Source organism: Pan paniscus, chromosome 2, assembly GCF_029289425.2.
Source record: "Pan paniscus chromosome 2, NHGRI_mPanPan1-v2.0_pri, whole genome shotgun sequence".
Lineage (NCBI taxonomy): Eukaryota > Metazoa > Chordata > Mammalia > Primates > Hominidae > Pan > Pan paniscus.
In genome coordinates this window covers 12,503,362-12,529,418 of record NC_085926.1, presented here as the reverse complement: position 1 = coordinate 12,529,418, position 26,057 = coordinate 12,503,362, and the positions used below count along the sequence as shown (strand labels likewise).

Genomic DNA, 26,057 nt, shown 5'->3' with positions numbered 1-26,057 from the left:
AACTGATCTATTTCCACTGTAGACACCACCTGGCTTTAAGAACAAATTCAGTTCTCTCTTGCTGAGAGCGCTGGCATAAACAAAAAGGATGAATTAGAAAGCAAAAGAAAGGATTATACCTTTTTTTTTCCCCCCGAGACAGAGTTTCCCTCTTGTTGCCCAGGCTGGAGTGCAATGGTGTCTCAGCTTACTGCAACCTCCACCTCCTGGGTTCAAGCCATTTCCGGGAGCCTGCCTCAGGCTCCCGAGTAGCTGGGATTACAGGCGCCCCACCACACCTGGCTGATTTTTGTATTTTTAGTAGAGACGGGGTTTCACCATGTTGGCCAGGCTGGGCTCAAACTTCTGACCTCAGGTGATCCACCTGCCTCAGCCTCCCAGAGTGGTGGGATTACAGGCGTCAGCCACTGTGCCCAGCCAGGTTTATATTTTATTGTCCCCGTGGAGTTTACCAATAGGATTAGGATCGGCCCAGCGTAAGCCAGGCTTTAGGTGAGCATGGGTCGTAGAATGTTGGGGTATGCTTTAGGAAATATGTTCAGCTCCTGCGTATCATTAGTCTAATGCTCCCTAGAGTTTACCCTCCTAACTTCCTGTCCCCTCAAGAGTGCTGGTTTCGAATAAGAAAATGGGAGTTGACTACTCACCTTCCTGCCTACTAACTTCCTTAATTTCCTTCTGGTCCCTATGAGGATTAAATGAACCAAAGTATGTAAAATGTTTTGGTCATACTGTTAGGTGCTAAATAGACAGCATCCCTGGGCCTTGCTCAGGGAGGCAGCCAACGCAGAAAGGACATTACAGGCTCTGGCGTCATAAAGCCCGATTCCTATCCTGGTTCTTTTAACCAGCTCCAGGTATCTCTGGTTCCTTATCGGTAAAACAAAGATTAAAATTATTTTTTTTTGAGACAGGGTTTTATACTCTGTTGCCCAGGGTGGAGTGTAGTGGTGCAACCTTGGCTCACTGCCACCTCCGCCTCCCAGGTTCAAGCGATTCTCGTGTCTCAGTCATCCGAGTAGCTGGGATTACAGGTGCCCTCCACCATGCCCAGCTAATTTTTGTATCTTATTTTTTAGTAGAGACGAGGTTTCGCAATGTTTTCCAGGCTGGTCTCGAACTCCTGGCCTCAAAAGATCCTCCCACCTCAGCCTCCCAAAGTGCTGAGATTACAGGCGTGAGCCACTGCATCCAGCTGGCTCTATTTATTTTCTTGGACAGACTCTCGCTCTATCCCCCAGGGTGGAGTGCAGTGGCGTGATCTTGGCTCACTGCAATCTCCACCTCCCAGGTTCAAGCTGTTCTTGTGCCTCAACCTCCCGAGTAGCTGGGATCACATATGCACACTAACACACCTGGCTAATTTTTGTATTTTTAGTAGAGATGGGGTCTCGCCATGTTGGCCAGGCTGGTCTCAAACTCCTGGCCTCAAGTGATCTGCCTGCCTTGGCCTCCCAAAGTGCTGGGATTACGGGTCTGAGCCACTGTGCTCGGCCTCCTCCTACTTTAAATGCCAATTCTTCATGCCAAATACATGCAAACCAGAAAAAAACAAACCTTGTTTCTTTCAGGGAGTATGATGGAAGGTCTGATCTTCATGTTGGAATAACTAACACAAATGGTAAGTGCAGTTTTGTAGCTTAAAAAACCCCTACTACCCAGCAAAGGGAAAGCAGTATTTGTGGAGATTTGATTATGGCAACATCTAATAAGTGATTCCATTGTTCACTGCGTTCTCGTACTGCACCATGAGGTGGGCATTGCCCCCAAGTGAGAAATATTTGACTTTATGGCAAATTATCACTAACAATACAAAATATTTGAAAGCTCTTTAACGTTTTCTCAGTGAGGAGCCTCACAAACCTGTACATTTTTTATTGGTTTTTGAAAGAGGAAGAAATAGATGTCCAGTGAGATTGACTTGCCCAAGACCTCCCATCTTGTGTCTGAACCAGAATTTGGAACCAGGCCCTCTGACTTCCAATCCTATGCTCAGCCGACTACCACTGGGTCCCCACATTCTAGGGACGTCAGGAGTAAAGCAGGATGTGGTGGGGCCTGCAGTGTTTTTTTTTTTTTTTTTAAGGGAAGTGAAGATTAAACAAAACTTCCTTTGGCCACCTATAGCTCTGAGGGCAGTGTGCAACCCTTCAGCCAGAAGCTTTCTTGTCTGCAGGAAAAGGGCCTGGGTGGAGCCACCTGCAGGATGTGTGGCCTGGATATGGTGAGGCAGGTGAGGCACCAACCCAGGCCTCACAGCTGAAGTCGAATAACAGCCTTTCCTTACCCGCTGAGGCAAGAGAAACTGACACTGTGATCAGAAACCCAGAACGGTTCTGAACTGTTACCCACAAGAACAGTTGTACTTACCACTCATCTTCAGCAGGTGGAAATTTATTCCTGATTTAAGGAAACAAGATTGACCCATTGGTAAATAGAGAACTTCAATGAAAATATTGGAGATGATGATCCTGGTGCCTATCATTGTCTCTGTTTCCTGGGGGCAACTTCACAGCCCTGAACAGCAGGTAGAGCTAGAACTGGGTTTCTCTCAAGGAAATGATTGCTGATAACAGGGAAGGCTACAAAAATCCCTCCATGACTGTAGGCAAATCTAAATCTCATTAGGTGGATGGAAGATTCTAGAACCTCCCCCCTGGATTTATGTGATGTAAAGTTACCACATGGCTACTGTTATTTTCTGATGTCTCTTTTTCACAGAGGTGTGTGTTTCCTTGAGGCTCCATATGACTTTGGTTTTGATTTGCAGGGGTTGTGTATAATTACAGTGCACATGGTGTCCAGCGAGACGGAGAAGGGTGGGAAGAGAGCATAAGCATCCCATTACTGCAGCCCAACATGTATGGAATGATGGAGCAATGGGACAAGTACCTGGAAGACTTCTCCACCTCGGGGGCCTGGCTTCCTCACAGGTACACGACTGCAAATGCTGCCCCCTCGCTGACACTCACATGCTATGCAAGTGGGATCCCCGTGTAGCCTCAGCTCACAGAGGACTCAGCAGCACTTAGCTTCATGTTGAGCCGATACAGAGATATTAGCATCTCTAACAGAATTTAAACAGAGGTTGAACTACCCTAGGTTTTCTGCAGAGGTGGGTCAGCATACACATACAACAAACTCACAGCGTTGTAAGAGCTGAAAGGTCTAGAACCTGTATTCAGTTATTTTAGTTATGTGACAAGGTATTTTTACACATAAATAGCAAGTCATGATATTATATTTCCTTAAAAATTAAAAAAAAAAACAATATTCAGGCTGGGCACAATGGCTCTCGCCTGTAATCCCAGCACTTTGGGAGACTGAGGCAGGTGGATCACCTGAGGTCAGAAGTTCGAGACCAGCCTGGACAACATGGTAAAACCCCGTCTCTATTAAAAATACAAAAATAGCCAGGCGTGGTGGTGGACGTCTGTAGTCCCTACTTGGGAGGCTTGGGCAGGAGAATCACTTGAACCAAGAGGCGGAGGTTGCAGTGAGCTGAGATCACGCCATTGCACTCTAGCCTGGGCAACAGAGTAAGATTTCGTCTCACAAAAACAAAAAAACACAAAAAACAATGTTCAAAATGTAAAAGCTTCTTTTTTGTAATTTTAGCAATTTCCAGTTAATTTCTCACTCTCAACATTTTATAAGACGTATAGCATATTTGTGGATTTAAATTATTTGGAGATTTCCCCCGAAATAAGTTTAGATACTATGGAATATCATAAAACTCATATGGAATTCCATCTCTAAACTCTAGAAGTTCAATAAGTTCCCCAAATTGGTAGTTAACTTGCAACTGAGTAACCACTCTGAACATCTGGGTGAGTCTATGCCAATCTGCAGCAAGCAGAAACGGCCCAAGAGACCAAGCATCCCCCAGAATTGCATTTTTTTTTTGAGATGGAGTCTTACTCACTCTGTCACCCAGGTTGGAGTACAGTGGTGCGATCTTGGCTTACTGCAACCTCTGCCTCCCGCTGGTTCAAACAATTCTCCTGCCTCAGCCTCCCAAGTAGCTGGGACAACAGGCGTGCACCACCATGCCCAGCTAACTTTTGTATTTTTTGTAGGGACGGGGTTTCACCATGTTGGCCAGGCCAGTTTCGAACTCTTGATCTCAAGTGATCCTCCCACCTTGGCTTCCCAAAGTGCTGGGATTACAGGTGTGAGCCACTGCAACCGGCCTGAAGTGCACATCTTGAAGCTTCTTAACCACATAAGCCAGCACATGCAGGGGCCTTGCTTGCTGAGGCACCCGATTTCAGTTAGGAAAGGCCTTCAGTAGCTTCACAGCCTGTTCTGAGCAGCCTTTTCTTCTCAACACCCTTATTCTCCTCCATAAGGTATGAAGACAACCACCATAACTGCTACTCTTACGCACTCACGTTCATTAACTGCGTTCTGATGGCAGAAGGTAGACAGCAGCTGGACAAGGGTGAATTTACGGAGAAGTACGTGGTCCCGCGGACAAGGCTGGCATCCAAGTTCATCACACTCTACCGGGCGATACGGGAGCATGGCTTCTACGTCACTGACTGTCCCCAGCAGGAGGCACAACCCCCTGAGGGCGGCGGTTTGTGCTGAGAGCTATGTAAGTGCAGCCCGGACGCTGGAGGGTAGGGTGTTTGCTACCTTTAATCAGTACTATGGATTTCTAAATGCATTTAACTGTGGTTAATAAAAACGTGTATGGGCCGGGCGTGGTGGCTCACACCTGTAATCCCAGCACTTTGGGAAGCTAAGGCAGGTAGGTCACCTGAGGTTGGGAGTTCGAGACCAGCCTGACCAACATGGAGAAACCCCGTCTCTACTAAAAATACAAAATTAGCTGGGCATGGTGGCGCATGCCTGTAATCCCAGCTACTAGGGAGGCTGAAGCAGAAGAATCGCTTGAACCCGGGAGGCGGAGGTTGGGATGAGTTGAGATCGTGCCATTGCACTCCAGCCTGGGCAACAAGAGTGAAACTCCATCTCAGAAAATAAATAAATAAAAAATAAAAACGTGTATGGCTTCCCTTCAAGCATATGTCAGCTTACTACAACATAAGACTTCATAAAACAAAAATTGCCCTAGGTTTTAAAAATTATATGCATTCCAACAAAATTATTTTCATATCAATGAGGTTTTTAAACTAAGAATCCGTTTACAGCATAAAGTGGTAGCACATTTTATTCACAGAGCAATGAAAATTATTCCTATAAATTAATGTGAGCTGAACAAATTCACCTTCCAATGTGCATACAGAAAGTGGGGATGTGAAGACAGCAAGGTGGGTGAGACACAAGTTATGAAGTAATGAGTACCTTCTCCTCGTGGTTTTTACTTTAAAAGCACATGCTAAGGGCCGGATGCAGTGGCTCACGCCTGTACTCTCAGCACTTTGGGAGGCCAAGGCGGGCAGATCACTTGAGGTCAGGAGTTCCAGACCAGCCTGGCCAACATGGTGAAACCCCGTCTCTACTAAAAATACAAAAATTAGCCGTGCGTGGTGGTGCACGCCTGTAATCCCAGCTACTCAGGAGGCTGAGGCACGAGAATCGCTTAAACCCAGGAGGCAGAGGTTGCAGTGATCCAAGATCGCAGCATTGGACTCCAGCCTGGACGACAGAGCAAGACTACATCACAAGAAAAAAAAAAAAAAAAAAAAAAGCACATGGTAAGCTCATGATAGTGAACAACAGTAAAAAAAACCAAAAACCCCCTCAGAATCTAAATCAGGAAATGGTCACTCCTTTTAAATGAGCTCTTCTGAGTCTATTTGCATAAACGAGCCCAGCAATGACTGAAATCAGTAAAATTCCAGCCTGTGTCAATTTCATTTTGCCTGACCCGACACATGGAGGCTCAGGGGTTGGGTTTGCTGCTACAAAGCACTTCCTCTGCCCACTGAAAAGGCAGAGTTCAGAAAGCACATGAAGAGAGGGCTATCTTCTTTCTCTGACACCTTCACAGGAGGCTGGGGAAACTGGGATGAGAAACTGTAAAGAAATGAGGTGATTTTTAACAAGTATGTTGGAGTCTGTGCACTGAAAGAATCATCGAACTTCAAAAGGCCAACATGCAAAACATTCCCAAATTCCTCTTTGGAAACTTCTTCCAGAACTCGGTTGTTTTTGACCAAATGTGATGTACTACTTCACTTAATCTTATTCCCCAGCCTTGGTACTAACTGATGTCTAATTTCCAAAAATCAAACCCATCTTAAAGGTACCAATAACCGCCTCATGTTAAAATAACTTAGGGGGAAGCCATTACACCAAGATGGATCCAACACCCAGTTCCAAATTAAACTAAATGAAACTTAAGATCAGCCAATCCTAAATGGCCAACTGAGCGTTAGTTACAAAATCAGATACTTGCCACTGGGATAACCTAAATAAGACAACTGCTCAAACTTTAACCAACCAACTTCTCTCCTGTGCCTCCTCACACACCCTCTAAAAGCCTCCCTTCACACCCTTCTTCAGGAGCCCGAACCACTTCAGTTTTGGTGTGGCTTGATTCACGAATGGCTGTTTGCTCAAATAAACTTTAATGTGTTTTACCCTTTAACATTAGTAATAAAGATATTCAGAAAACTTGCTACAGATCCTTAAAGCTTGTTTCCAAATAGGCATTTAGTCCATGTTTCAGCACAGTTAACTTCAATGGGAAAGAATGCATGGCATAGCAACATTTGCATTTACAAGCTCAGGTACTTTCCTTCAAACACAAAACTGCCCACCCAGAATTTGATACCATTTTAAGCAGAACTATGACTAGTATTCCATGGTGTTCAAGAAATCAACAAAACCCCAGAGGGTAAAGATGAAAGAATTCCAATTTGCCCCCATTTCTTCACATTTTATACTAGGATTCAGCTTCTCTAGTCTAATTCTTTACTCATTATTAGTAGTAACGGCAGCTGCATTTAATGAGTATTCATAAAGGACTCCCCACCAGAAGAAACAGTTATTCTTCCTTGTCAATCCTCAAGACCATCCTCTGAGGTGGGTCTTAACATTATGCTTCTTTTATAGGTGAAAAGGGAAATTGAGGAAATGTCCAAAGTCATACAGTGGCAAAACTGGGGTTCAAACCAGGGTTTGACCACGAAAGCTGTGCCCTTAACCCCTGGGCCACACTGCAGTGGTCAAGAGGACAACCCCAGCAAATTGAAAGGGACCAACTGTACCTAGTATGTGCAGAAACTGGGTCAATACTTTGCCATCATTAGAGAAGAAAAAGGAGAAAATAAGGATTTGCTTTTATCAACATTCAAACATGGAAAGGAGGTAAACAATAAAAGTCAGCTAAAATAAATAATATAAGAAATGCCTATTTCATGCTAATTTCCCTTAGGGGCTGCAGCTCTTTTCTTTTTCATTTATTTATTTTCTTGGAGACAGGGTCTTCCTCTGTTGCCCAGGCTGGAGTCCGGAGGCACAATCACGGCTCACTGCAGCCTCAACCTCCTGAGCTCAGGCAATTCTCCCACCTCAGCCTTCCCAGTGGCTGGGACTACAGATGCATGCTACCACACCCAGCTAATTTTTTTAAATTATTTGTAAAGACGGGGTCTCACTATGTTGCCCAGGCTGGTCTCAAGTGATCCTCCCACTTAAGCCTCCCAAAGTGCTGGGATTCTCACCCCTTAATTTTCAAGGAAAGCTTTAGATGGTCCCCATTTCTTATTTTAGGGGGTGCTCTCCAACCTGGAGGTGACATTGGCAAGAGCTGGCCTCATATTTCTCTCTCTCACTTCAGCAGGCTACGAATTCCTTTTTTTTTTTGAGATGGAGTTTTGCTCTTGTTGCCCAGGCTGGAGTGCAGTGACGTGCTCTCAGCTCACTGCAACCTCCCACCTCCCGGGTTCAAGTGATTCTCCTGCCTCAGCTTCCTGAGTAGCTGGGATTACAGGCGCCCGCCACCACGTCCGGCTAATTTTTTGTATTTTTAGTAGAGACAGGGTTTCACCATGTTGGCCACTCTAGTTTTTGAACTCCTGGCCTCAAGCAATCCACCCGTCTCGGCCTCCCAAAGTGCTAGGATTATGGGCATGAGCCACCGCGCCTGGCCCCCTCCTCTTATAAATAAGACCACATACCAATCTATAGGTTTTGCCCCTAATAAAGGAAATCAGCCATTGATTTACACCAACAGATGGCAATGTTGCTCAGTCTGTAGAATTACGAACTGAGACTCCTTAGATTAAGTTTCCTTTATCGTACCAGCTAAATGCTAACTGAAGCATTGGCAGCAACTCTGCTCCCCAGATGAAATCCCAAGTTTCTTCCCAGCACCTCCCGAGATGTGCTTCTTTATTCCATTGTTCAGCACTCCCCGGAGCACACATCTGGGACTCAATCAATGTTCATGGGATGACCACCAGGATCCTTTTCACAGCAAGTGCCACAATGTTTCCTATCTGAAACACTAAAATGATCTATACAAAGGTAATCTTCCAAAGCCTCTACAGCATGCATGAATTACTCCTAGAACCAGGAAAACCTACCAACCATTATTAAAAAACAAAACAAAACAAAACCCCACAATGGCTGCATCTAGCTCCCTGTGTACAGCAGGTGCTTACTACAGTATTGCCTCTCCTCCCAATCTCCTCTGCTGTCTCCACTACTTTACCTCCAACTATATTTCTACCACCTCCTTCTCCTCCACTGACTCACCTACCAGGGCATAAAATAGGCTTTGCACTTCCTAGAGAAAATAAGGATGGCAGTGCTTACACTTTGTCTGAAAGGGGAAAAGTACACCTACTGTGTGCCAGACGCTTTTGTATGTCATCTCATTTCATTCAGTCTGCAAAGCAACTGAGGAGGTGGTAATTATTCTTATTTTACTGTTGAGGAAACCAAGGCTCAGAGTGATCAAGCAACGTTTCCAAGGTCGCCACTGTTTTCCCAGTGGTGATTTGAAATGTGGACCTGAGTTTTCTGATTCTACTTTACCAGAATGTGCCATTTAAAAGTTAGGAAAATCCCAGCACTTTGGGAGGCCAAGGCGGGCAGATTACCTAAGGTCAGGAGTTCGAGACCAGTCTGGTCAACATGGCGAAACCGTCTCTACTAAAAATACAAAAATTAGCCAGGCATGGTGGCGGGCACTTGTAATCCCAGCTACTTGGGAGGCTGAGACAGGAGAATCGCTTGAACTCAGGAGGTGGAGGTTGCAGTGAGCCAAGATCTCACCACTGCACTCCAGCCTGGGCAACAAGAGCAAAACTCCGTCTCACACACACACAACGTTAGAAAGAACATTTGCCTTTGAAATACTGTTTATGAAAATATAAAGACTCTAAAAATTTTAAATGACAGAAACCTTTCACTTAAAAGAGATCATACTTGCAATAAAAATATTGCCTCCTAGTTTAACCATTTTACAAATATGACTTTTACATCATGTAAAAGGCATCCCTATATTTCACAAAATTAGATAGACTCAAATTTTCCAGTTTTAAGATCAACTTTAGAAATGGGCCTCGGTTATAGTGTTAGGGGAGTTAACATTCATGGGATGATTATTCAAGTCTGTAATGAGATTTTAAAAATTCAATTCAGTTAGTAAAATCATACATGGGAGGTGGGTGGTGGGGAGGAGAGAAAATTTGTTTCTTTTTAATCCAAGTACTTCTCCACAAGGGTGAAAATAAGAACCACATTCAAGTAAATAGAATTTTTTTTCTTAAAAAAAGAGAAAGCAAATATGTTGTAACAATAAAGGTAAAATGATTAAGACAAATTTTTAAAAATTATCAATTTAAAGTTGTCAATAAGTAACAATGAAACTTCAGGTTTTTTTTGTTTTTGTTTTTTAATGGAGTCTCACTCTGCCCCCAGGCTGGAGTGCAGTGGGGTGATCTCGGCTCTCTGCAACCTCCACCTCCCAGATTCAAGTGATTCTCCTGCCTCAGCCTAAGAAGCTGGGATTACAGGCGCCACCACCACACCCAGCTAATCTTCTTTTTTTTTTTTTTTTGAGACAGAGTCTCGCTCTGTCGCCCAGGCTGGAGTGCAGTGGCGCGATCTCGGCTCACTGCAAACTCCACCTCCTGGGTTCATGCCATTCTCCTGCCTCAGCCTCCCGAGTAGCTGGGACTACAGGCCCTGCCACCATGCCTGGCTAGTTTTTTTGTATTTTTTAGTAGAGACGGGGTTTCACCGTGTTAGCCAGGATGGTCTCGATCTCCTGACCTCGTGATCTACCCACCTCGGCCTCCCAAAGCGCTGGGATTACAGTGCTTTTTGGGCTCTCCTTTACCCACACAACCACACGATTAGGTAAACATCATTAGCGCCACATGCTAGAAATAAGAAAACTGAGGTTATCAAGGGCAAGTAAACTGCCCAAGGCACACCACCACAGGGAAGCAGAGCTGAGATTTGAAGCATTCCTTTCTGGAAGGTTCATTTCACTACCCAGTTTTCAGAATTCTCTCTGGGGAATTAAAAGCCAAGTAACACACACTGCACCAAGGTTCTTACCCTTGGATCCATAGGTGGTCGTCATGGAATCTTTCTGACACTGTTTGCAAAATCACAGGCATAACCAGTAAGTAAGGGGGCTTCAGGCTGCACCCCACCCCTGAGGTAGAGGACTGTGTGGGAGCACAAAGCTGGCCCTGCCCGATGTGGTGGGTGGCCTTCCTTGTTAACCACCACCACCACCAAACAGGGCTCTATTTCTGACTGCATGCAATTTTTAGGATAGCGCCATTTCAGCTGAGATAGTGATCTCAGGTCCAGTCCTCCACGTGCATGACTGGTAGTGATGCACACCTGCCAACATCTCTGAGCTTCAAACACCCCTCTGTGGGTCCCTCCTCCTGAATTCATAAGGCTGCTGCAGGGATAAATACACAGGCATCTGCCGCATCTCAACTCCCACTCTCCAAATGTTTGCTATCATGGTTTGCAAAATATTTTACCCCATATTGGCTATCCAAATTAAATATAACAAACATGTAAGGGTTTGCAGCAATATCATTCAAGTAGTGTCTGGACCCGTTAAGAGGATACAGCTCAGGCTACCACCTTAGCCTAAGTATTCTACCACCAAAGAGCAAGTATTCCCCCTTCCCATTTCCCCACCACCCACTTTTTTTTTTTTTTTTTTTTTGAGACAGGACCTTGCTCTATTGCTCAGGCTGGATTGCAGTGGCACGATCTCCGCCCACTGCAACCTCTTCCTCCTGGGCTCAAGCGATCCTCCTACCTTAGTCTCCTGAGCAGCTGGAATTACAGGCATGTGCTACAATGCTTGGATAATTTTTGTTAGTAGAGATGAGGTTTCACCATGTTGCCTAAGCTGGTCTCCAACTCCTGGGCTCAAGCGATCCATGTGCCTTGGCCTCCCAAGGCCTCCCAAGTGCTGGGATTACAGGTATGGGCCACCATGCCCAGCCACCCATCTCCCTCCTCTTGCCACCAGATGCCCTGAGGCAACTTAAGTCTTCATGACTTTCTCACCAATTACAAAAAGGCTTTATTATATTTTGCCAAATGTTAATTGCTTTCATTATGTCTCCAAACATTATTTCACCACTCATTTTTATAACAAGTGCAGTGAAGATATGCTTATCGAATATTGTACAATACTGTTGTGTTCTGTAACACTCTTTCGGGAACAGCTTAGATGTAGGTAACAAGAGATGCCTGCGTATGAAAGTGCTTCATAAACTGTACTGTATAAATGTAAACTACTACCATTTTCAGGTAAAATCAGAGAATAAATGTCTCTTGTTGGAAGTGTCCTCTCAGGACTCATCTAGTCCAATCTCCCCAGTGAGTGGATGAGGGAACAGACTGACGCCAGAGGCAGGAGGCTCTGGATTGGAGAGTTAGAGGCCAACGCAAGTATAGAATCTGCAGTCCTGGCACAGGGATCTTTCTCCTCCCTTGTGTAATTTATCTTTAAAAACACTGATAGTTTTCTGGTGCTGGGAGCACCATGCCCTTTAAAACTTATGAATTAATGGACGATTACAACAAAAAGAACTTTTTACCTAGCCCTCAATAAATAGTTGTTGGTGAAATTAGAAATTTGAGGTTGAATTGTTAAAGATCGTCTTGGTCACTCCTCTCTCGTGAAGAAACCCATCGACTCAGAATCACCTCCTGCAACCAATAAAAAAAAAGACCATTTCTTAAAACAGAAATGTAAGACCATTCTGACACCACAGCTGACACCACAGCTACATTTCACAAAGGGCGGTCTATATAATGATGATACTGTTCCCACCTTTAGAACAGAAACATCTGGAGAAAATGAATGTAACAATATAAACCTTACAAGCATATAGTATCTACTTTCACCAGGCAAAGATTTTAACAGCTAAGCTTGCCTCTGCTGTGGTATTCTACTAGCACATTTCAGAAACAGGTGGGCGGGATGAAAGCTAGCATTTTACATTAGAGCTAGGTCTGTGATGGCATTGCTGTAACTGGGCCAGCTACTGAGAAGGGAGAAATGAGGTTGATGAGCATTTTATGAAAAACTAGCCTAGTGGAGATAAGTGGGACCAACTGAAGGGAAGACGTGCTGGGGCCCTGGAGACCAACCAGCAGGTCTGCAGGGGGCAGGGTGGTGTGAAAAGAAGACAGGACGACAACAGAGACATACTGGATGTTGGGAGGAGCCAATGGCAACGTTAAGGCTCTACACACAGAGGGAGGGAATGCAGAAACACGGACACACACTAGACAACTCGGCCAGACCAGAGAGAAACAAGCCAAGATGACAGGAGGTGCCTTGGTTCAATACAGAAGCCCAGAAGCAGGAACAAGTCAACAGGGACACCTCTGGTCTCTGGGAATGAGACCTGTGAGAAGTCCTGGCCTGGCCAGGGGGTCACAGGCCATCTGTAAGAGAGCAGTTTCAGCTGAGTGATGGGGACATCACAGGTAATAAAGTGGGGAATTAAGGAATAGAGGAAGTCAGCATAGATTTCGTGTCCAATGGGTTCAATGGGGAAAAGGTGAGAGACTTAAGAGCCTGCCTGAGAAGGCTCTGTTACCAAGGCAAAACTGTATTCATGTATTTTCTTGGGACCACATGTTCCAGATACACTATGATTCACAGAATCTTTGGGATGACATGAATTTCTGAGTTTACCCACCTGAACTTTAATCCTTTTCATACATTCTGGTGACTCCATTTCCTTGTCAGTCATAGTAGAGGGTTTAATCAAATAGCACAGCATAAGTTCCTATTGAGAAATGAAAAACCACTTCTGTATCCTACAAAATAATAGTACAAATTTGGGTGCATCAGCAGGAAATGCAGGTGGTCTCCAGTCCCTCTCACTGTGCACTCCAAGTGGAAACTCACAGAGCACATCAGTTTCCTCCTGGGGAAACCATAACTGGGATTTACGTTCTGACTAAGTACCTGCCGTTTAGTAATCACTGAACATGGCAAAAGATATAAGCAGATACATTGATTATAAACACAGCATTAAGAATACTAAATATAGTAAGTCCTCAAATGTCCTTGATAGGTTCTTGGACACGGACTTTAAGTGAAATGATGTTGATACGGTTTGGCTGTGCCCCCACCCAAATCTCATCTTGAATTGTAGTTCCCACAATCCCCACGTGTCATGGAGGGACCTCGTGGGAGGTGATTAGATTATGGGGGACGGTCCCCATGCTGTTCTTGTGACAGTGAGTTCTCATGAGATGTGATGGTTTTATAAGGGGCTTCCTCCTTCACTCGTCCTCTCATTCTTGCTCCTGCCACCCTCTGAAGAGGTGCCTTCCACCATGATTGTAAGTTTCCTGAGGCCTCCCCAGCCACATGGAACTGTGAGTCAATTAAACCTCTTTTCATTATAAATTACCCAGTCTCAAGTATTTCTTTATAGCAGCATGAGAACGGACTAATACAGATGTACAGCAGGTCTTCAAATAAACTTCAACATTATTTTCTTGAAATGATGAGAAGAAAAAACGGTTTTGTTATACGACATTAAAGTTGCAGTTTCCAAGAACATATCAACAATGTTAAGTGAGGACATATTAAGTATATGCTACAAGTCCCCTAAAATGGGCATAAAAATTCTAGAAACAGTATAGGCTCCCTAATTTTCTATAGGACCAAGCTAAAGCCTAGGCAACCTAACCTGCTCTAAAGGGCAGTCATCTCTAGCCCTGCAAGACCCTCTGGCCTCAGCCCCACCTCACCTCCAGCAGCATGAGGATGAAATTAGAGGGTATCTACAATTTGTTTTCAGCCAGCAAATCACTGAGTAATGAGAACACACACAGCTTTCTTTCTTGATAGTCCTTGTGTAAGCTGAGTCCCTCCTATCTCTGATGGCAACACGAAGGATATAGTGAAACAAAAGCCAGGGAGCCAGAGAGCTGTGGGTTTGGATCCCGAGTCTGCACATGAGCTGTGTGATCTTGGATTAGTCACTCAACGGCTCCAACCGTGGTTTCTCATCCTCAGGATGAGGATAACAACAGGGTGGGAAAGTGCTTAGCAACAAATATCAAGTCCCTTCCTCTCTAAGAGATCTGCAAACTTTCAATGTTTTGACTCCTTTGTGAATATGTGTATGAGTGATGTTAAATTGCAGTATAAAACAAGTCACATAGCAACGATACCCCTGGGAAGAGAAGCAATGCCTACCCAGATCAGATCACCACGGGACACTCCAAAGCTCCGTCATTGGAGCTCAGCAGCAGCTGGGAGGGAGGGGACAATAAAATGTAACATGAGGGGAGGACAACTTCTAGCGCAATAAGGGAAGGGTACGAATGACCCCAAATCTTCCAGCATGTCACTGGCAGGAATGTTATGAAGTTTCTACAACTAACTTTTTTGATTCTACTACATTTAAGAAAAAAAAAAAAACTGAACCATTTCAGTGACACTCCAATGGCAAAGCTGATGTTGTGTTACCTTAGAGACATTAACGGAAACTCTGCTCAAGGCAGCCAGGGACTTCCAACTGAGAGGCCTGCGGAGAGAGCCTTCAAAATGGTCATCAACTAGCTCAATAATGACAGAATAACTGGAAAATACAGAAAAAGCATGTTAAAAGTAATCATGAAATAAATCTGTTTAAAAAGAATATTTGTCCTACCAAGAACAAATATACAGAAAATGAAATTTACATCATCTGATTCTAAATTCCCCTAAATTGCTATTGAGAAAATATTAATGAAAAATTCATACTTTAAGTTACAAACTTTCAGGCTGATTCCAACACTTACTTACAGGAAAAAACAAATACTTTTCCCAATGCGAAAGCTGTAAATTCACCCAGCTGTTTAGACACTAATACTAACTGATGTTTTTTTTTTTTTTTGAGACGGAGTCTCGCTCTATCACCCACGCTGGAGTGCAGTGGTGCGATCTCGCCTCACTGCAACCTCCGCCTCCCGGGTTCAAGCAATTCTCTGCCTCAGCCTCCTGAGTAGCTGAGATTACAGGCGCCTGCCACCATGCCCAGCTAATTTTTTTGGATTTTTAGTAGAGATGGGGTTTCACTATCTTGGCCAGGTTGGTCTTGAACTCCTGACCTCATGATCCACCCACCTTGGCCTCCCAAAGTGCTGGGATTACAGGCGTGAGCCACCGCGCCCGGCCTAAGTGATGTTAAAATGAACAATTACGGCACAGATTAACTCAGTGTTTAATACTAGAACATATATTATCATAAACTATGCATCATCCTATATATAGTATAATGACATTAGTGTGTAAGGAGGCATGAACATATAGCATCTATTCATATCAGGCCAGGAAGAACATGACTTTTGTTCCTATGGCACCAAAAAGTTAAATTAGAGGCCAGAAATTCCTTGTGTCCCTTTAACCCATTAGTTTATTTAAAAATCACTCCAAACCTTGCATGGTAAAATGGAGGGCCTTTCCGATATAGCACTGCAAAGAAGAAAGAAAAAAAAGAAGTATAACCACTCAAAATAATGAGAGAGGAGTAAGACTCAACAAAAAGCTTGCTTTATTAACTTTTCTTCTCCAAAAGGAAGCAAATACTCAATAATCTATATGTAGACAGATCATCTGCAATATGCCTGTGGTCTATTTTTTCAGACAGGGTCTCGCTCTGTCACTCAGGCTGGAGTGCAGTGGCATGACCATGGCTCACTGCAGACTTGCCCTCTTGGGCTCAAGGAATCCTCCACACTCAGCCTCCTGAGTTGCCAGGACTACAGACGTGCACCACCACACGCAGCTAATTTAAAATTTTCTTTTAGCGACAGCATCCCACTATGTTGCCTAGGCTGGTCTTAAATTCCAGGGCTTGAGTGATCCTCCTGCCTCAGCCTCCTAAAGTGGGGGTTTACAGGTGTGAGCCACCACACCCAGCCACCATCATCTATTTTTAAAATCCAAACTATTTTTTTCCTGAAACAAAGTACAATTAGTAAAGAAATCTGTTGCCAAGACCCTAACACCTCGTTTCACCCTACAAATAAACTCCAAAGTCAAAGTACAGGCAATCTTGCCTTGCCTCTTGTCTTACACTCTCCAGAGTGAGTGTGAATCATACTGAGAGGTGTAAAATTCATAGAATGTGGATCAATATTTTGTTATTGATTTCAGATCAACGTAATGCAAAGTGTCTGACTCACTACTCTGGCCAGCTACTGTGACAGGGGTTGGTAAAAGAAGAGGAATAAGACTCATGCCTATTTTTAAGAAATTCAAAGTCAAGTGATAGAAGTCATAACCATACATGCCATTCAAGTATCAGTTTGCTCCACTACTGAGGACCTGAAGAAGATGGGGGAATTCAGTCTGTGGAGGTCGAGAGCTACTCAGTGAAGGAGCCTGGGGCCAGGGACTCTGACACAGACTCTGGAATCTGGCAGGGAACCCTTCAGAGGCACATGGTCTGTGGCAGGGACTGGCTAACTGTTCACCAAATCCAGTTATTTCTCCCCCAGGTGCATGGCCAGACCACAGCTCTCAGTCTCCCGTACAGTTAGGTATGGAAGGTGACCTTGGAAGCTGTGTGCTGAAGACTGGGAGCCACCAGGAAGCAGTTACTAAAGCATCTTCTGGAGTTGATTGGGCCGCCAATCAGAGACAGCCGTGTTGGATTTCACATGAACAAAAATGAACTCTTATTGTTAAGCCCCTGAGACTTCGGGTTTATATGCAACTACAGCTATGGGAATTGCCATAACGACACAATTACATCTGTAAGCTGTTAGCTGTCCTCTGTGCTAAAACCAGCACAGAAAAGTTCAAGGAAAAGTTTTGTTTCCCTTGAGGAATGGATAGAATTTTCCTTTTTGGACACATCAATCCTGTAACTAATCATGTTTCTTTTTGGCTCAGGAAGCTCAGAGCCAAATTTGTAGCATGACTTTAGTAACCATATAGGGCCCCAAGGACGACACAGTAACCCTTCACTTAGTCTTGTTTTGCGTCTGTATTTTCCATGGTCACATTTCCTTTCTGTATTTCCTATTTAAGTTGTATTTAAAGTACTCGACAAGTCAGCTCAAATCACTGAGGCACAAATGTAAGTAAATATCCAAACATGCAATTTTCAACTTTTTGAGATGGAGTGTACTGGAAAGAAACCATGTACTGGAACAAAAGTGAACTTGGGAGTTTTGTTCCCTGCCCAATCTTTGCCTCTTCAAGTTGTGTGCCTTTAGGCAAGTTATTAACTTCCCTGAGCCTCCGTTTCCAAAATCCTAAAATGAAGACATCAGGGGAAATTGAGATCTTTTCTAGTCCTCAAATGCCATTACCTGTAATCAAACACACATCTTTAATTCAATATGCACCTGGAGCATTACAGAGCTTGAAAGTAGCTCACACCCACAAGGCAAGTAATTTCTGATGATGGGCTCCGACACAGCACAGCTTAGTTTAAGCAAGAACACTGGCAGCAGATGGACCCAAGGTCAAGTCAGCAGTGCCAAGACCATGGGACAACTCTTTATGTCAATTTCCTTATAAAAATGGGGATTATGGTGAAGGCAGAAGTATTAGCATGGTGTATGGCATACAGTAAGCATCACAAAGTTACCTATGCTAGTAACAATTACAGTCTGTGTGGCTTAATGATGAGGATACGTTCTAAGATATGAGTCCTTAGGCAATTTCGTTGTTGTGTAAACATGGTAGAGCGTACTTACACAAAACCTAGATGGTACAGCCCACCACACACATAGGCTATGTGATATCACTTATTGCTCCTAGGCTACAAACCTGTTCAGCACGTGACTGTGCTGAATCTGTAGACAATTATAACACAATGGTTAAATATCTGTGTATCTAAACATAGAAATGGTACAGTAAAAATACGATATAAAAGAGAAAACCCGTATACCCGTATAGGGGACTTATGAATGCAGCCTGCAGGTCTGGAAGTTGCTCTGGGTGAGTGAGTCGTGAGTGAATGCGAAGTTCTAGGACAGTACTGTGTGCTACTGTACTCTTTATAAACACTTTTTTTCTGTCTTTAGATTTTTTTATACACATATATATATATAGAGACATGGTCTACCTATGTTGCCCAGGCTGGTCTTGAACTCCTGGGCTCAAAGGATCCTCTCGCCTTGTCCTCCCAAAGTGCTGGGATTACAGGTGTGAGCCGCCATGCCTGGTCTCTTTCTTCAATAATAAATTAACCTGGCTGGGTGCGGGTTAACATACAATGAACCATGATGGATATGACCATGGTCCCATAAGATTATAACGGAGCTGAAAAATCCCTATCACCTAATGACATCGTAGCCATCGTGCTGTCATAGTGCAACGGATTATTCGCATGTTTGTGGTAATGCTGGTGTGAACAAACCACCGGGCGTGGTGGCTCACACCTGTAATCCCAGCACTTTGGGAGGCTAAGGTGGGTGGATCACTTGAGGCCAGGAGTTCGAGACCAGCCTGGCCAACATGGTGAAACCCCATCTCTGCTAAAAATACAAAATAATAAAAAAAAATTAGCTGTGGTAATGCATGCCTGTAGTCCCACCTACTTAGGAGGCTGACGCGGGAGGATCATTTTAACCTAGGAGGTTGAGGATGCAGTGAGCTGAGATTGTGCCACTGCACTCCACCCTCGGAGATAGAGTGAGACCTTGTCTCAAAAACTACATGAATAAATAAAAGTAAAAATAAGGTCTGAAAGAACAGGGAGTATAAAAGGAAAACTCTTTCTTACAGAAGAATGCTAGACAGAGGTGTGGAATGAATGACAAAATCAGAAAATGATTAGTGCAATAATTAAATCAGACAACTATTATAATTATTAGATTATACTTATGGTATCTACTTATGGTATCACTTATGGTACTTATGGTATCACTACTTATGGTATCACTCCACAAATGACTTGTTTTTTACAAAAGAAAAACTGTAATTATATGACAGACATTGACAATGGCCACCATCAAACTTAGCATCACCACAGCAGGAAAACCTGACTTCATGCACTTCCTGACACACTCCAGTAAGCACACACATCACCTACGTGTGCTAAGAGAACCCGAGCTTGAGTCTGATCATCAGGAACAATCAGACATACGGAGAATGGGGAACATCCTGTAAGATTTCGAAAAAAGTCAACATCATGACAAACGAAACAAGAAGGTAGAGTGACCATGTCAGATTAAAAGAGGCCAGGCACGGTGGCTCATGTCTGTAATCCCAGCACTTCGGGAGGTCAAGATGGGTGGATCACCTGAGGCCAGGAGTTCGAGACCAGCCTGGCAAACATGGTGAAATCCTGTCTCTACTAAAAATACAAATGTTAGCTCAAGCACGGTGGCAAGCACCTGTAATCCCAGCTACTTAGGAGGCTGAGGCAGGAGAATCACTTGAATGTGGGAGGCAGAGGTTGCAGTGAGCTGAGATCGCGCCACTGCACTCCAGCCTGAGCAACAGAGCGACACTCTGTTTCAAGAAAAAAAAAAAAAAAAAAAGAGACCAAAGAGATTGCAGTAGGTTTAATGGCAGCTCCCAGAAAGATACGTTCATGTCCTAATCCCTGACTTATGAATGTGACCTGGAATGTGGAATGTGACTTGGAAAGAGTCTTTGCCGATGTAACTAAGTTTAGAATTTTGAGATGAGATCATCCTGAATTAGCTGGATGGCCCCTAAATCTAATGTCAAGTGTCCTTACAAGAGAAAGGGGATTTGACACAGACAGACAAGGTAGAGACTGGAGGGATGCAGTAACCAGCCACAAAACGCCTGGGGCCACAAGAATCTGGAAGAGACAAGGAATGGATTCTCTCCCAGAGCCTTTGGAGGGAGCCTGGCCCTGATGACACCTTGATGTTAGACTTCTGGCCCCTAGAACTGTGACAGAATGAATCTTTGTTGCTTTTAAGCCACCCAATTTGTGGTAATTTCTTATGAGCCCTAGGAAACTAAAAGGTAGATATAATAATCAAATGTGATTGTAACAAGAAAATCAAAGACAGGGGCCTGCATGGTGGCTCACGCCTGTAATCCTACACTTTGGGAAGCCAGGCAGGAGGATGGCTTGAGCCCAGGAGTTTGAGCCCAGCTTGGGCAACATAGAAAGACCCCATCTCTATAAAAATTACAACCAAAATAGCCACAAAAGACATTACAAGGACAACTGGAAAAATTGAAGTATAGACTGGATATTTGGATGATATTAAGTAATTCTAATTTTTCTCAGGCATTATATGGTATGTAGGAGAATGTCCCTAATCTTTGGAGGTACACATGAAAAATACTTACGGATTAATATGGATTATGTACGTAAACGTGAAGAATATTAACAAAAATATATCAAAAGTTTGACTAGAAAAACAAGCAAGGAGGTGGCTTAGAAATGAATCAAAGGCCCGGATGCCACGGCTCACGCCTGTAATTCCAGCACTTTGGGAGGCCGAGGCAGGCAGATCACTTGAGGTCAGGAGTTCAAAACAAGCCAGGTCAACATGGCAAAACCCCGTCTCTACTAAAAATACAAAAATTAGCTGGGTGTGGTGGTGTGCGCCTGTAATCCCAGCTACTTGGGAGGCTGAGGCAGAAGAATGGTTTGAACCTGGGAGGCAGAGGTTGTAGTGAGCCGAGATCGAGATCGTGCCACTGCACTCCAGCCAAGGCAACAAAGTGAGACTTTGTCTCAAAAAAAAAAAAAAAAAAAAAAAAAGAATCAAAGAGGAAGATGAGGAGAAGACACATCTTCTTGTTCTGTGACAAACAGAGAGCTGCTCTGTTGACCTCCATTCACGGACAGAACTGTTAGTCTCTGGGCTGGACGTCACGACAGGTCATGGTTTCTTCTGGGTCTGGAAATTCTATAACTCTGCTAGCTTTCAATGGCTCCCACCATTCCATTTCTGTGCTGGGACTTCTAATTGGCAGAAAGCTCAGAAATCATACTTATCAGTCAATGCAAATCCCTAACTAGGGTTGGCTGGGAAGGAGGCTTAGGAGTAACCAGACCTTTGGGTCACACCAAATCAAATCAAACCATAACTGTGTACATAAGACAATATAAATCCTGCGTTAGTTTTTGGCTTCTTGGCAGGCAACATGACTTAGGTACGGTAGGAAGATAGGGAGGACAGACCCACAGAGCCCTAATCTGTGTACTTAACGAGCTGTTAAGTACTCCAGCAATTTACCTAACCCTTCTAAACCTCAAACTCCTCTGCTACAAAAGGAAGCTACTACTACAGACCTCACAGGAGTGTGAAGATTAAATGAAACAACAGAAGAAAACACCAAGGCAAGGTGCCTGGCTGGCCCTAGGAGCTGGCAGCCAGGGGAGCTGCTGAGTGGGGAGTGTAAGGAAAGGCTCCCTCTTGGCTTCTGGCCTGGCTTCCCCAGTAGGCAAATAAGGTCAACTAGGTTGGCAGCTGCACTTGATTTGAGAACCGTATCACCTCTTCCAAATACTGCTCCTGGAATGAAATGTGATTGACAAGATTTATTCAAGGGAAAAGTTTTCCTGATAAGGTGTGAATTTCACAATGGTCTTGTATTAGGAGTCACTACCTCTCTAAGGAAAAACAATTGTTAAGAGTTTAGCCTATGTTGGCAGTTCTAGGCTTCATGTGACTAGGTCATTGGCCTTTGAAATTAAAATAATATCGTTAAAAAGCAGCAGGAACTGTGCAGCCATGCCTGAAGATGAGGTAGAGTTTAGGAAGCCACTCCTCATATCCCAGACTAGCACTGCTCAAGAACCTTTGCTTATGCAGAGAATGTGAAGACACTTTTAACACTGATGCTGGCCCAGTCTGACTCTGTGTGTGAGTCAGAGACCTGGTCCCACATTAATTGTACAACTAATGTATTAATTGTACATCTGTTTCTAGATGATATGTCCCAGTGAGGGCAAAGGCCTCCAGGGGAGTTGTAAACTGAGTAGTTTATCTTTTCTGTTTTCAAAATTCTATTTATCTGTCCATCCATCTATCCATCTGTCCAACCATCCTTATAAGGCAGAATATCTTTAAATTAAGGAAGCTTCCCCTATGCATCATCCAAAGTATAACTTGATCATTAAAATAAAGTTGCAGACAAAAGGGCCACAGTATGAGATTAAGAACATTAATAAAATGAACAATTATAACAATATACTATAATGAAAGTTATGGGAATCTCATCTCTCAAAATATCTTAATTTTTATTTTTTATTATTATTTTTTGAGACAGTCTCACTCTGTTGCCTAGGCTGGAGTGCAGTAGCGCAATCTCGGCTCACTGCAAGCTCCGCCTCCTGGGTTCACGCCATTCTCCTGCCTCAGCCTCCTGAGTAGCTGGGACTACAGGCACCCGCCACCACGCCTGGCTAATTTTTTGTATTTTTAGTAGAGATGGGGTTTCATCGTGTTAGCCAGGATGGTCTCGATCTCCTGACCTCGTGATCAGCCCGCCTCAGCCTCCCAAAGTGTTGGGATTACAGGCGTGAGCCACTGCGCCCAGCCTATTTTTATTTTTTTTTAAGAGACTCTTACTCTCTTGTGCAGGCTGGAGTGCAGTGGTGTGATCTTGGCTCACTGCAACCTCTGCCTCCCAAGTTCAAGAGATTCTCGTGCCTTAGCCTCCCAAGTAGCTCAGATTACAGGCATGCACCACCACACCCGGCTAATTTCTGTATTTGTGCTAGACACAGGGTTTCACCACGTTGGCAAGGCTGGTCTCAAACTCCTGACCTCAGGTGACCCACCTGCCTCGGCCTCCCAAAGTGCTGAGAATCCAGGCCTGAGCCACTGTGCCCAGCAGATATCTGAATCTTTTTGACTACAGTTGACCTTGGGTAGCCTTGACTCTGCTTCTTCTTACAGTGCTTATCTGTTGCAGAAACTACGTCATGTAGTTATTTGCTTGTGTGTCTTCCCCATCCCCCTAGAATGTAAACTCCATGAAGGCAGCTCTGTTTGTCCTGTTCACTTCTGTATTCTTGATGCCTCAAACAGTACCTGGCCCACAGCAGACCTTTAGTCATTATCTGCTGAATGAGGAACTCACCTACTCCAGACCCTCACTTTAAGATTGGGGGATGCAGTGGAATACTATGCAGCCACAAAAATGGACAAGATCGTGTCTTTTGTGAGAACATGGATGGAGCTGGAGGCTGTTATCCTTAGCAAACTAACACAGGAACAGACAACCAAATACCACATATTCTTACTTGTAAGTGGGAATTAAATGAAGAGAACTTATGAACACAAAGAAGGGAACAACAGACACTGGGGTCTACCTGAGGGTGAAGAGAGGGAGGAGGGAGAGGATCAGAAAAAATAACTACTGGGTACTAGGCTTAGTACCTGGGTGATCAAATAATCTGTACAACAAACCCCTGTCACATGAATTTACCCATATAACAAACCTGCACATGTACCCTTGAACCTAAAATTTTTTTTTTTTTTGAGGTGGAGTCTCTCTCTGTCACCCAGGCTGGAGTGTAGTGGCGTGATCTCAGCTCACTACAACCTCTGCCTCCCGGGATCAAGCAATTTTCCTGCCTCAGCCTCCCAAATAGCTGGGATTACAAGTGCCTGCTACCACGCCCAGCTACTTTTTGTATTTTTAGTAGAAACGGGGTTTCACCATGTTGGTCAGGCTGGTCTCAAACTCCTGACCTCAAGTGATCTGCCCGCCTCGGCCTCCCAAAGTGCTGGGATTACAGGCGTGAGCCACCGCACCTGGCCCTAAATTTAAAGTTAAAAAAATTAAATAAATAAAATATTGATTTAATTAAAAAGAAAAGATCAAGGGAGGCAGTACTGTCAGACATTTCTAAAAGCGTGGGCTTCAGAATTCAAAGTGCAGCTTTGCAAGTTACTGGCCCTGGAAACTATTATGGGCAATGACCTACTTTTTCTAAACTGTAGTCTCCCTATCAGAAAATGAAGACAATACGGCCGGGCATGGTGGCTCACACCTATAATCCCAGCACTTTGGGAAGCTGAAGTGGGCAGATGACGAGCTCAGGAGATCGAGACCATCCTGGCTGGCATGGGGAAACCTTGTCTGTACTAAAAATACAAAAAATTAGCCGGGTGTGATGGCGGGCGCCTGTATTCCCAGCTACTCGGGAGGCTGAGGCAGGAGAACGGCGTGAACCCATGAGGTGGAGGTTGCAGTGAGCCGAGATTGCGCCACTGGCACTCCAGCCTGGGCAACAGGGCGAGACTCCGTCTCAAAAAAAAAAAAAAGACAGTAAGAGTCTCCACTGCATAGGACTGCTATAAGGATTAAACAAGATGATGAATGTAAAATACTTAGTAAAACGCTTGGCACATGGCAAGTGCTCAATGATGGCTGTGGCGATTATTACAATTATATGATTGTTCTCACTTGGCAGATGAGGCCACTGAGGCCCGGGGATAACGGACTGTCCCAAATTACCCGATCTCATGGCTAGAGACGTGGGGGCGGGTGCTATAGAATGCTTTTTCTTTTTTTTTTCTTTTGAGACGGAGTCTTGCCCTGTCGTCCAGGTGGGGTGCAATGGCGCGATCTCGGCTCACTGCAAGCTCTGCCTCCCGGGTTCACGCCATTCTCCTGCCTCAGCCTCCCGAGTAGCTGGGACTACAGACACCCGCCACCACGCCCAGCTAATTTTTTATATTTTTTAGTAGAGAAGGGGTTTCACTTTGTTAGTCAGGATGGTCTCAATCTCCTGACTTCGTGATCCACCCACCTTGGCCTCCCAAAGTGCTGGGATTACATGCGTAAGCCACGGCGCTTAGCCAGAACGCTTTTCTAAGATTATAGAGCAAACAAGAGGGAAAGCCTGAACTGGCGTTGCAAGCTTCTACTCCTAGGCCTTCTCCCTAGACTGCCTTTTCTCTTTTTGCACTTACCCTTAACCCAATCCAAATATCCAATAATCTTATCTAAACCCAAAGGACACCTTCTTAGAAAACATCATCAACAGCACACAAGATCAATTTGATGTTCTAGGGTGAATCTGATAAACTCTATTCTCACACACACCACGCCAAGAATTACTTACATAAATCTGTCCCGTACTTGAGTCCCACTTTGGGCACCCAGCCCTTGCTTCGAAAGTAATGGTAGGCCATGTAGGTGGTTCTGAACGTGGGCTGAACTACAGTGAAAGCTTTCCAGAGCTTCACTATCGTTAAAGGCTCCTAAAGTTATTTACAAAAAAACAAAAAGCATTACTATGTATGCATTCACTCTCCGTTCAGCCAGGGCATCAACATCTATACTAAGTGTGGAGCTGAAGCAGCGAAGAAAATGCAGTTCCCCCAGCAGAGCAATTTATTTATTTTATTTTTGAGACAGAGTCTCGCTCTGTCACCCAGGCTGGAGTGCAGTGGCGTGATCTCGGTTCACTCCCAGCAGAGCAATTTAGCAAGAAGGTCTGGCCCTGCACTGTCCAGTGGGGCAGCTGCCAGCCATACATAGCTAGTCTGAACTGAGAGTGGCTCTAAGTGTAAAATATACACTGACTTCCTACTCAGTATGAAAAAAAAAAAAGGGAGAATATAAACTATTTCAATATCTTTGAATAAGTTGGGTTAAATAAACTGTGTAATACTGTATTAAAATACCACCTGCTTTTTAAAAAATGTTTTTAATG

General features: G+C 44.2%; 2 protein-coding genes across 28 annotated transcripts in view; one reads left to right on the top strand and one right to left on the bottom strand.

Annotated features, from left to right (window-relative positions):
- The window catches only part of MKRN2OS (MKRN2 opposite strand), a 57,045-nt gene that overhangs the window by 19,639 nt on the left and 11,349 nt on the right, over positions 1 to 26,057 (top strand). For 5 of the 13 annotated variants that reach the window (XM_055109504.3, XM_055109505.3, XM_034955836.4 and 2 more), the window contains 3 exons: positions 1,572 to 1,621; positions 2,771 to 2,933; positions 4,353 to 5,030. In XM_055109504.3, the coding sequence (XP_054965479.1) occupies positions 2,860 to 2,933; positions 4,353 to 4,593 (315 nt within the window). In that variant the 5' untranslated portion in view covers positions 1,572 to 1,621; positions 2,771 to 2,859 and the 3' untranslated portion in view covers positions 4,594 to 5,030. Of the gene's footprint in view, positions 1 to 1,571; positions 1,622 to 2,770; positions 2,934 to 4,352; positions 5,031 to 11,132; positions 11,462 to 26,057 lie in introns of those variants that run through there. The other 8 variants (XM_034955839.4, XM_034955837.4, XM_034955844.4 and 5 more) reach the window with 5 other exon arrangements.
- Positions 5,162 to 26,057, bottom strand: part of TSEN2 (tRNA splicing endonuclease subunit 2) — a 53,104-nt gene continuing 32,208 nt past the window's right edge. For 9 of the 15 annotated variants that reach the window (XM_034955825.3, XM_034955831.3, XM_034955823.3 and 6 more), the window contains 5 exons: positions 25,464 to 25,602; positions 15,865 to 15,901; positions 14,915 to 15,026; positions 13,125 to 13,214; positions 11,468 to 12,123 (listed from right to left, as the gene is read on the bottom strand). In XM_034955825.3, coding sequence (XP_034811716.1) covers positions 12,064 to 12,123; positions 13,125 to 13,214; positions 14,915 to 15,026; positions 15,865 to 15,901; positions 25,464 to 25,602 — 438 coding nt within the window. In that variant the 3' untranslated portion in view covers positions 11,468 to 12,063. Of the gene's footprint in view, positions 5,989 to 11,467; positions 12,124 to 13,124; positions 13,215 to 14,914; positions 15,027 to 15,864; positions 15,902 to 25,463; positions 25,603 to 26,057 lie in introns of those variants that run through there. The other 6 variants (XR_008624695.2, XR_004670449.3, XR_008624694.2 and 3 more) reach the window with 2 other exon arrangements.